Raw genomic sequence first — 12,579 nt, 5'->3', positions numbered from 1 at the left:
CATTTTACCAGTGGTGTATGATTAAATTAATTTATAATGGGATTTATAAAATATATTATTGCAACTACGAAAATGAAATCTTTCTTCTTGTTTAAATGAATAAAAGTTAAAGGAATTTTCCGGTTGTGAAGCTACTATAAAATTTATACAAATTACAAATAATGGTTTTGATATTTTAAACAGTCGTTCAGTAAGAGCAAAACATTTTAAGAAAGCATTATGTGATAGCAATATAGAACAAACAAAAAAGTTTGTACAAGAGGTTATTACGTACTTCTCACATCTTAAATTTGATAATGGACAGTTAGTAACCGATTCGGAAAAAAAAAACTGGATTTTTGAGAGTTATCGTCTCTTTAAAAAGTGCTCTTGGGTTGTACGACGACATTGTTGTTCAGAAAAAATTATTACATTACCTTCCTTTGTACAAAGTTAGTCAAGATCATGTTGAACTTTTTTTTTAGTATAAGATCAAAAGGGTGATGGAATATTTCTACTGCCAGACAATTCACTGCTGCTTATAACAGGTTGTTAGTGCGTAGTGAAATTCGATCTGGTGGTTTAGGAAATTGTGTTCCATTGGACGATATTCCTATTGTAAGTGGTTTATGTCGATTTAAAAAACTTGAGTTGAATATTTGTTCACCTGAAACATTTTATGAACAATCTTTAGAAACTATTTGGAGCGAACATGACTACATAATGAATTCGACTGTAATTAGTGAGTGTTCCATTCAAATAATTACTTACATAGCAGATTTCGTAGCCCGAAAATTGCAAAGCACAATAAAATGTGTAGATTGTGTAGATGCATTGTCTGGAAGCAAATTAAATTATTTAAACTCATTAATTACAAAAAAAATCAAGGAAGATTAACATATCCGTCCAAAGATGTGATTGCAATTTGCAAAACATCGGAACATTTTTTAAGAATAAACGAGCAAAATTTGGGAAAACCCAATTTTATCTCTATTCCAAAAAATAAAATCATGCTCAACTGCGTTCAATTTGAACAATATTTTTGCAATCTACAAGAACATATTTTAGGGCGTGCTTCAAATCATATATATTTTTTAATTGAAGCAATAATGGATAAATATTTAAATATAAGATTACATTTTATAACAAAAAAACAAAATGAATTTGATAATATTATTCGAAATAAATATAACAAATGAATACTGTTCAGTAGACAATAAATTGATAATTCAAAAAGTTGTTTGCTTCTATCACATCCCCTAATCCCTAATCCTGGTTTATTTCGACCTATGTATAAAAGTTCGACAAATTAAAAAAACTGTCATTTTTTAAATCTTTTGTGTACGTCTTGCATAATGTTATGAAAAATTAATAAAAATAGAAAATTAAACTAAAATTATGATTACTATTATTTGGAATTTAATGATGTAGTTTTATATTGTTCTTATTGGCCTAGGTGATACGCCACTGTTACACGTGTTTGGTGCTCACTCGGCTTCACTGTTGTTATCGTTGCGGTCACTCCTTTGACGAGTAGAATTCCCTACTCTAAGCAGCCACCTAAAGTTACAAGTCGTGAAGTAGAAAAGGCAACGTCGCAACTTATGGTTAAACTAGTACTATCACGTCCTATGAAGGAGAAATGGTGGTCCGTTTCATAACCCGAAATATTTTAAATAATAATTCATGGATCTCTTTTTAACATTGAACAAATTTTAGAGATTGCACAAAGAGAAATTTTAATTAAATTTAATAAATGGAAAATATGAAATATAATATTAATAATAATAATAAAGTTAAACCTGTTAATAATAATATTTATTTTCCATACAATGTTTGAAATGTACAGGAATAGTAAACATTTATAATTTTTAAAATATAGAGTTCTAATTAATTGTAGCTATTATCTAAGAGATTAACAGAAAATACGGATATGTACTCAGTATACAAGCCATAAAAAAACGCATAGAGGAGAGTCGTACATCAATCATTATGAATTACAATATTCTTGTTAAGTATAAAAAACACTTTTAATTAGATACTTTTCTATTTCAGTGCACAACTTTTTATGTCTGATTAATTTTATTTATGTTATAGTAACAAACTGAGAGGTTACATTAACACTGTAATCACTGTCACTGAAAATTATACAATTTTATGGACAAAGCTAACCAAAAAGTAAAATAATATAAAAAAATTATTATACACATTACATAATTTGTACAGGCAACCATAAAATACAAAACAAATTGTAGCTACTTCGTGAGACACTCAAATGTAAATGTACAGAATACTAATAATTTTGTTTCTTTGTTATTCATTAAGAAACTCATGGACTGAATAATATGGTCTTTCAGAGAGTTAGGTTTTTGTCATTTTACAGAACTTAGTGAAAGATGTTGCGGATTTAATTTATTCCGGTAGGTGATTATATAGTTTTTTGCACTATATAGAATAGCAGTCTTTACTTACTCAGAGGAAAAGATCGGTAAATAAACATCATAACCAGAACTTCTAATGGAGTAGCCATGATCAGGTCTTTCAGGAAAATTTTTTAGATGATTGTGAACCAAACAAACAGTTTCTAAAATATATAAAGAGGGAAGCACCACAACTTCGATTTTTTAAAGTAGCAATGACGTATGTTTTTGAGACCAAATAGATAACGAATTGCTCTTTTTTGTAATTTAAAAATAGTATTATCAAATCGGGCTGCTTTACTAAAACCCCAAAAAGGAAGCTTATATTGAAGATGAGACTCGAGCAATGAGAAATATGCCATTTTTGCAGATGATTAACACAGATAGCTACAGTAGCTAGCTGTAACACAGATAGCTACAGAAACTAGCCTCAGATTGCTTTGCAAGCTGAGGCTAGTTTCTTACTTCAGGAATTAGTATGCAAGGACCATTTACAATTACTATCGCTAAGAATACCTAGTAAATATTACAGAATTAACGATATTGATTTGGCTGTCATTTAAAAACAGGGGCTGAGTGGCTCCTTAGCTACTATCTTATCCACGTTAAAGTAAGGTAAGAGTTGGAGTCAGACCAAACCTATATAAACAAATTTTCACCTATAGGTATATACAGTAACTTTTAAATTTTTAGAAATTTTAACACTACTTAATATCTTTAGACCAATGTCATATGAGTCCCTACATTCTTGAATATTTAAAAAATAAAAATATACACTGTCATTCGTCAGTTTCTAAAATATATAAAGAGGGAAGCATCACAACTCCGTGATTTTTTAAAGTAGCAATGACGTATGTTCTTGAAACCAAATAGATAACGAATTGCTCTTTTTTGTATTTAAAAATAGTATTAAATCGGGGGCTGCTTTACTAAAACCCCAAAAAAGAGGCTTGTATTGAAGATGAGACTAAAACAATGAGAAATATGCCATTTTTGCAGATGATTGACACAGATCTTATTGCAAAGCAAGCTGAGGCTAGTTTCTTACTTCAGGAATTAGTATGCAAGGACCATTTACAATTACTATCGCTAAGAATACAGTTCGTCACTTTTTGATTCCACTCATTTAAAGTAATCTTCATGCTGCATTTGTTAATAACGTTATCAAACGAGTCTATTAAATATTGTTTGAGAAAGTCTTTTTCCAGTTGTTCCAATTTGTAGTTCTCTCTATCAAAGTGATGTTGTCGTCTTTCACATGGATCACTGGAAGATTGTGGAAAATCCTAGGAATAGCATTTAATTCCAATTTTGGATATTTTAGTTTTTCAGACACAACACTCTTTGTCTTTCCATGTATGATGAAGTACCATATCTTCAGAATGAAAATGCTGCACACAGAACAGAAGATTTTTTGGGGTATAATTCTCTCGTTTGATAGCTTTTAATCACTTATTACATAATTGTTTACCTTTTGGAAAAGGAAATGTGCTTACAGGCATTTCCAACTTCAGAATGCTTGTGTAATTATTTTTGCATTGAGGTACACAACAATGTCTTGGTATCTGTAAATGAAAAGAACAATATATTTAAGCTTTTGTGGCATTTCAACTATTACGATATTAACCGGAGAATAAACCCACAGTTGTCGCAAAAACTATGATTTCATTGCCCAAGGCGTTAATACAACAAAAGAATTAAAAACTGCCTAATAAATACTGAGAATAATGAAATTCCACACCTAACCTAAACTAACAATGTTTATACTTACATTTGAGTTTATTTCAACCTGTAGTACAATATCAATAATTAGTCGAATAAACAACTAACTTAAATAACTGACTAGACACATAAAAGCACTTATTATTAATTAAAAAATAAAATAAACAAATAGTTATCGATTCATGTTTACATTCAAACAGGACTACCCTTAGATGTTGCCAAATTTCTACTTCATGGCTTGTAACTTTAGGTGGCTGTGGTATGTTATAAAATGGTACTCGTCTACGATTATTAATGATTACACTCAAACCAACTGAATGCTGTTAAAACTATGAACAACTGCCTCAGTTCAGATATCAAACAATAAAACTAAATAATAATAATTGAAATGACAAAATACATATTTCATTTTAGTTACCAAGTAGTTTGTTACCAAAAATATCAACTGACTTACTGATAAAATATGTGTATTTTATTTCAGGCTTTTTGACCACAAATGACGGTGTAATCCCCGGTAATTTGGGACTTAGGGATCAAAATTTTGCTTTACAATGGATAAACAAAAATATCCATAAATTTGGAGGTGATCCAGATAAAGTTACTATTGGAGGAGAGAGTGCAGGCTCAGGATCTGTTAGCTGTCAAGTTCTAAGCAAGATGAGTAGAGGTAATTTAAAAATACAGTAATATTATTTAAGCTAGACCAACTGGACAATATGTGGAGGATCGGTATTTACAATTTAGAAAAACATAGTTTATTGGTGGATAAATTGGAAGTTAAAGGTGTACTTATGACTAAATGTTTGTTTGCTTTCTTATCTTTATGGCAACTTCAAAAAACGTTAAGTTATTGGTATGATACTTATCACACTAAGGAATAAGCTTTAACAAAAAAATTGTCCGATAAAGTAAAGCGCCTCTTGATATAGTACATATTGTATTGTTTATTGTGATTTGGCTGGTAATGAAAAAAGCAGTGAGTAATTATCGCCAAAGATCTCTATCTCTGGTCATTTCTTTTAATTCATGCATAGGTCTTTTGCATTTGCCTGTAATTTGATCGATACATCGTATTCTCGACATCGTCGAGATCTTCTTCTTGATAGTCGGCCTTCCATCTTTCCTTGGATAATAAGTCTTTTCATTTTTTTCTGTGTCCACTCTCATGACATGCCCAAAGTATTTTAATTTTTGGAGATAAACTCTGCTGGATCGCCTTTTAGCTCATCTAAAATTGAAATATTTGTCCTGTAGTCGGTCTACGGAATTCTTAACATTCTTCTCCAAAAGAACATTTAAATGGTGTCTCCTTGTTCTTTCTGCTTGTCGTAGAGTCCAAGATTCATATCCGTATGTCAGTATTGGAAAAAGTATACGTGCCCAAATGGATGATGAAAAATTTATCGAATGTGTTCGTAAGTACGAGTATTCATATAATTTGCAACATTCAAAATATATGGATACAGCGAATGAAGAGAGCACATGAAAGAACATTTCGAAGCAATTAAAACAATCAGTTAAAGATTAATATTTATTTATTTAGTTACATTCTTGTAATGAAAAGCTGAATGTTTCTTGGGAGGGACAACGCTTGAAACATACTGATAGGCCCAAATATCTTGGAGTAGTACTAGACCGGTCACTAACGTATATATTCCACTGTCAGAACACAAGACAAAAGGTTTCTACGAGAAACAACCTTCTCCGGAAACTTGTAGGGAGCAAGTGGGGTGCAAATCGCCAGGTCTTGAAGACAACAGCTGAGGCCTTATGTTTCTCAACAGGGGAATATGCTTGTCCCGTCTGGGGTAGATCTAAACACGCTCGACAAGTCACCACGGCGTTAAATGAAACATGCAGAATAATTACCGGTTGTATGAAGCCTACCCCCCTACCCCTACTGTACCGGGTAGCTAGATTCTCATCACCAGATGACCGTAGATGCGCCTCACAATATGTGGAGAAGTTCAGGCAAACTTTCGATGAAAGGCACCAATTATACGGGTTTGACGAACCACCAGGAATCAGCCGACTTTAATCAAGGAAAAGGTTTATGAGAAATGTCAACGTCGAACCACCCGAACTGTTCCCCCTACATCCAGAACGACCTAATGGAATGAACCTGGACTGGAGAACCTGGCGGACACTGAATCGCATACGCACAGGTGTTGCCCCTGTAAAACAGAACCTCATTAAATGGGGCATCAAGACAGACAGCGACGCACTTTGTGAATGTGGGGAAATACAGAACGTGGAGCACCTGAGAGTATGCAGACTTTGCCCATCACAGTGCACCCTCGATGATTTATGGCTCGCAAATACAAAGGGTGTAGACGTTGTCCGATATTGGGCAGAAAAACTGTAGTTGGATCCAGACACGAAAAAGTAAAAAGTAAAGTAGTTACATTCTCAGTTTACTTGGCCTTGAGGCGTTTGGAGGAAATCCGCGAATTGATTACGAACTTTAAAAGCAGCAGAAACTGCATCGCCCCCTTAACATTGCAGGTTATTAAACTGTACAGGAATGCTTCCCTGAAAGTTGCAGTTTCTCCACGTCTAGAGTTATATAGAATAAGTTATATAGAATAAAAGTGGTTAAAACTATTTTTTCAGGTTTTATATTCAGGTTTTGAATACATGAGTCTATTATATATTCAAAATTTTTTACTTAAAATACTGAAAGCATTTTCAGATTATTAGTAATCAACTGTTGTGATGAATAGGATTTCAATAGATTATTTTGTGAAGAAAAAGCTTAATCACCTAATATGCATATCACATAATAAAACACATGGTGCACTTATATTCATCCCAGGTTTTTTTCTAGCTGGTATATCAAACTTATTGTTTAATAAAGCCTTTCCAATTTTCGATTTTGACAAAATACCACTATCACTTTGCCAAAATCATCGACGTTTATTGTTATAAAGTTATAATTCGCGTCAACCAAAGCCAGAAGTACAAAAGAAAATGTTTTCTTATGATTAAAAATATAGAGAACCATTGTTTGGAGGTGCTACAAAGACAACAACGTCGATTGCACTTACACAATTGAAGGGTACAGGGGAAGAACGATCATAGTCACAAAAAAAATCCAAAATCCATGCCGTTATGATGGCAGTATGCGAAAATATTAACCTCGTGCTGACATTACACGTGAAAATCCGCTGTAGAACCGAATACAAAAACGATATGCAGGGGAAGAATGATCATAGTCCATAGTTCCAACGTAAAAACGATCAGGGTCCGAGTCCGATCAGGTCCCAGCGCGCTTATTTGGTTAAGTCAGTCGCTTTGTTTGCGTTGTCGAGAGTGTATCTCACATTGTTTGTTCTCGTGTTTTGTTTATCTAAACAAGTATTCTAAAGTGATACTGCGTAGTAGTTATAGTTACCTTAGTTCTACCTTTTCTTACAATGAGTTCCAGTGAAGAAAGTGATTCAGGCTTGTTAAGTATACCTAGCAGTTCTAAAAAGAGGAAAGTGACCGGTAGAGTTCGTGATGTCGATAAAATATTAAGAAATTGTACTAATGAGGTTGTGGGTAATTGTCATTGCAAACGTCTGAAATGTTTTGAAAATGTTAACGATTCAAAGCGTTCTCGGTTGATCAAAACTTTTAATGGGTTGAAAGACAGAAATAATCAAGCTGCAAAAAATAAAAGTTTGCTTTAAAGCTTTTTGCTGTTTTGCTGTTTGCTGTTTTTTGGTGTCACTAACCGACGCTTGATAACAGTTAAGAAAGCTCTTGTGCAGACAGGTAAAGCTCCTATTGATGGTAGAGGTATGCATAACAACCGTCCTCGTAAATTACCATATGACACAAAAAAAGCCCTAATAAATTTTTTTTCTTCTCTTAAGCGTAAAAAAGCACACTATAGTCTTAAGGACTTAAAAAGAGTGTACCTACCTGAACATCTAAATATAAAAAGGCTGATGGTTTTTATTCTTGAAAAAGTATAGCGATAAGCATTTTGAAATATCTTACGAAGTATTCCGCAAAATGTTTGTTACAAAATTTAACATTGCCTTTGGCTACCCACGCACCGACACGTATGCGTTATGTGATGAGTATAAATTAAAAGAAGATAGTTTAGAAAAATCGCTAGAAAACGCATCTGCTAAAAATAAGTTTTCATTGGAACAAAAGCTGAGGAAATTACGTACTGAGATAACTTTGCACAAAAAGAAAGCTGACAGTTTTTATAGTCGTAAAAGAGAAGCTAAAAGAATTAGTAGAAAAACTGCTAAAACTGTAGCTATTGCCATGGTCTTTGGCAGGAACCTACAAATTCCAAATATATCAACAAGTGAGGTATACTTCAGACGCCAATTATCTTTTTATTTATTTAATGTCCACGTATTAGCAACATCTGAATCAGTATTTTACACCTACACACAAACAGAGGGTAAAAAAAGGAGCTGACGATGTTGTCTCAATGATAAATCACTACATTGAAAACTACTTAGATGAATCAGTTGAGAAGCTAAAAGTGTTTTGCGACTCATGTAGTGGCCAAAACAAAAACTTTACTGTACTCAGATATTTCCACTACATGACTGCTATTAAAAAAAGATTCAAGGAGGTGACAATCACGTTCCCTATACGAGGCCACTCGTGGAAACCGATAAGAATATGGGTTTTATCCCAAAACGTTCATCAGCCGAAATGCCTGAAGATTGGAGGTACAATATAGCATCAGCAAGAGTCAAGCCTTCGCCTTTTCATGTTGTGAACTTTGAAAGAAAAAACTTCAAGCTATGGGGAAATTTCCTCTCAACTGAGAACACGAAAAAATTTAGTGCTGCAACACGTCCTATTCGAGAAGTGAAGATTTCGCAGACAAAATCACGAACAATTGAACACCGGGGTAGTTACAATGGAGAGTTCACTTCCACATAGATAAGGAGTGTTAACAAACCCTCGTCCAAAGCCCCTACGGTCCTACAATCTTCATATCCAGAGCCGATACCTGTACCAAGCTCCAAGTACAGCGACCTTCAGGTCTTAAAGAAGTTCTGTAGACTGGAAGCCCAAGAGTTCTACAATAGCCTTCCCCACAAACAGCAAGGTGAAGAGAGCAACGATGATGATTATCTTCAAAAGGTTAGTTGGTACATACCTTGAGAGACTTCAATCTCATGAAAATTATTTAGAATTTATATTAGATAACTAAACAAGAACATTTTTCAGATTAAAAAAGACAAGACTTCCTCGAATAAAAAAAACTAAAAAAAAACATTTTTTGAACATAAACTTCGTTTCTTGTATTGTAAACAAAATAAGTTAATATAAAATATAATCCATCCAAATTATACAAATAATTCATGTACAATTAAATTACGTTAAACAAACATCTGTTTTGTTTAAATTCTCCCAAGTTACAGGGGAATAATGATCATTGACCATGCAGTAGTTTTTTTTTACACCAAGTGTAATAAGAAATCGATGCTGATACAAGTTTAGTATTAGAGTTATAGCATCTCAATAAGATGAAGTTAATTTTAAAATAAAAATAAAGTGCATAAAAAACATCAAACATTCTTTAAAGTTTAAAAACGCTCCCCTGAAAAATTTACTTTTTGCGACTATGATCGTTCTTTCCCTGTACCCTTCAATTAGGAAAATTTTATTTATTCCAAAATTCTTCAAGGTTTTTTTCCACTGCTCTGTGTTGAGGAACCATTTCTCGAAACATGTTGTTTGTTACAGCTTCATAAACTTCAAACACTGCCCGTTTCACAGAATTTAGTACCATGAAAAATAGCAAAAAGTAATTGTTGTAAACGAAACAGTAGTTGTTACGTACCTACAAGCAAGATAGCCATTAATAAACACTTTATTTTACGCTACAGCCGCTGGAAATAAAAGTAGAAATATGAGGATAAAATATCGCTTGTTGCTCAGTTCTTTTTAGAAAAATAAACACTTTAGACTCTATCGAACGTACAAGCAATTAAATATCCTATCAATGACAACTAAACAATCGACTTCGATCAAAATCCGCTAGAAAACTATAACTCTGAAGTCAATGATACCGGTCCTGTAGATGTTTATCCTGTAAATACTACTGATACTTCAATTCAGATCACAGTTGAAAGTACCTCTAAAAATCCGCAATATAATAAAAGGATAAAATGCAGTAAAGAAATTTTGGGCAGTACAATCTTCCTCTGCTGTATTGACGGAATTAAGAAAACTAAGCAAGCTTGACCCATAAATAAATCACAATACAGTTTGATCGTTTTTTTTTTGTATTTTTGTATTTGTAAGTATTTTTAACACAATTAACAAGTTTTCTGTATAATATTAGGCAGTGGCAAAAAACAAGATATTTGCTCTAGTTTCCGAAATGGAATTACACCAACTTGCACCACCTGACATAATTACTTCGCTTCAATATGCACTTTCGACTCTCCACACCTCATATCCGCAATGAACGTCATCGACTACTGTCACCTAACAAGAATTGAAATGAACAATCACAAAAGATCTTTGAGTTTTAACTTAAGACTGAATGTTTGGAATTTAACAAAAGGCATTTTTTTTTTCAGTAGTATAAAAATGTTTGTGTTTTACTTACCGTAGACATACAGCTAGCTTTTGTTTGGATTTAAGACACTCCCTTAAGTTGGTGTTTTTTTTTTGTGATATCCTTTTTAATTTCTCCCAAGAATTAAGTAAATTGGAACGATGTTATACGAAAATATTGGAGAAATTTTTCTTCATTATCAACTAGGTGCCTGTACGGTGTCCAATATTCATCCTCGGATTTTCGTTTTCTTGGAGCGTCGTAAATCCAGTATCGCCTGCGAGTCTTTCACAACACTGCAGGCTGTTGTGTTATAGCCGTTTTTATAGTTTACACCAACAATAAATTCACGAAGAAATTAAGTCGCTTCAAAGTCAAATTGGACGTGTGTAAAGCACAATTTGACATCCAGTTTTGCCGTGAATAAATTCATGAAGAAATTAATTCTAAAATATGTAGGTATAGAAACGGATCTATGCGAAGTTCTGGATACAATTTATGAAACTCTTCTTGTTGCCTGCGCCTCAGGTTAATATGATGATGTCTTTTTTTTTGCAAAATAAACTGCATAAATATTTGCATTTGTAAATGAAAAAAAAACCACCTACGCATAATAAATTTCTTTCTTTATCCGAATTAATTATGTTACATACCTTTGAATTCGACTGAATTGATCTTCGTCCAACAACACTGCAACAAGCAATGCTTTTTCTTCTTGTAAATTGCACATTTTATGCACTATATTTCCAACTGTATTATTTAAGAAATCGTAGGTCCCAATCGATCTGAGATTCCGAGAAACCGAGATCGCCATCGCCATCGTGGACGCGATCGCGATCGTGGTCGCTTAGATGTGTTCTCCGCTTAACACGTTCCTACCATGGTCATGGTATGGTACGATGTAATCGGCAGAGAAACCATGTTATATTACAACTTCTTAGTTATCTCGATTTTCTTGTTTTAATGTTAATTAAAGTTTATGTTTTTTTTGTGTGTTTTAGGTTTGTTTAGAGGAGCTATTTTGGAAAGTGGTAGCGCCATGAATACATTTTCGAACGTCCCAAATCCAGGACAATATGCATTCAGATTAGCTAAAAAGTTGGATAATACTTTAGATGAACATAATACTACAAGAATCTTGGAAGTTCTTATGAACGCTCCAGCAAATGATATTATTGATTTGTCAACTAGAGTAAGTTTTATGTAAAAGATTTTATGGGAATACCGCTTTCTGCATGCTCTTATAGATTTGCTCACTAAGACCCAGTTAGTTTATGTTCTCTTGGATATTTTTGGAGTTATTTCATCAGCAAAAAGTGTATTAGATATTGTTTGGGTGCGCGAGCACCTACTACATCTCAAATCGAATATACTATGTGATAGATCCACAGCTATTTTAAAGTTGCCGAGACAATTTTAAGCGTTAGTTGGAAAATATAAATGTGTACGGTTGTGTGACTAAATATTGTGTTATTTGTAATAAATTAATTGTATTTTAGTGTTAGTGTTTGAATACTTTAAATAAATTAAAATAAACACTACATTGGTGTCAGACGTGGAATATTTAAATAAATTTTGTGAAAAATGGGTACGAAACTTAGTGATTTAAAAGAACGGGATGACAGATTTATAAGAATTGGAAGATAGAGAATTCAATTTTGTCAAGTTAAAGGATGAAATAGTACAACGTCTAAAGGACGCTGTGAAAGAAAAGCGGTTTGAAACAGAAACGTATGTGTACAAAAATGGTGTACATATGCGAAATTTTGACTATAATTTCAGTGCATGAAGACTGTACTACATAGGGCTGGTTCAAATGCATTAGGATAAGTAGTAAAGGGTTATACAGATTATAGCAATGTAAGTTTATAAAAAGTATTAGCAATACTGTTGCTGCACACACTCGCGATATTTACAGGCTTTTAC

General features: G+C 33.1%; 1 protein-coding gene across 1 annotated transcript in view; it reads left to right on the top strand.

Moving 5' to 3' along the window:
* LOC140447908 (cocaine esterase-like) overlaps nucleotides 1-12,579 on the top strand; it is a 103,928-nt gene that overhangs the window by 44,981 nt on the left and 46,368 nt on the right. The window contains exons 5-6 of the mRNA XM_072540831.1: nucleotides 4,603-4,788; nucleotides 11,655-11,845. Of these exons, the coding sequence (XP_072396932.1) occupies nucleotides 4,603-4,788; nucleotides 11,655-11,845 (377 nt within the window). The remainder of the gene's footprint in view (nucleotides 1-4,602; nucleotides 4,789-11,654; nucleotides 11,846-12,579) is intronic.

The sequence above is a fragment of the Diabrotica undecimpunctata genome, chromosome 8 (genome assembly GCF_040954645.1).
Source record: "Diabrotica undecimpunctata isolate CICGRU chromosome 8, icDiaUnde3, whole genome shotgun sequence".
NCBI classification, from domain to species: Eukaryota; Metazoa; Arthropoda; class Insecta; order Coleoptera; family Chrysomelidae; genus Diabrotica; species Diabrotica undecimpunctata.
This window is presented reverse-complemented; position numbering and strand designations above follow the sequence as displayed.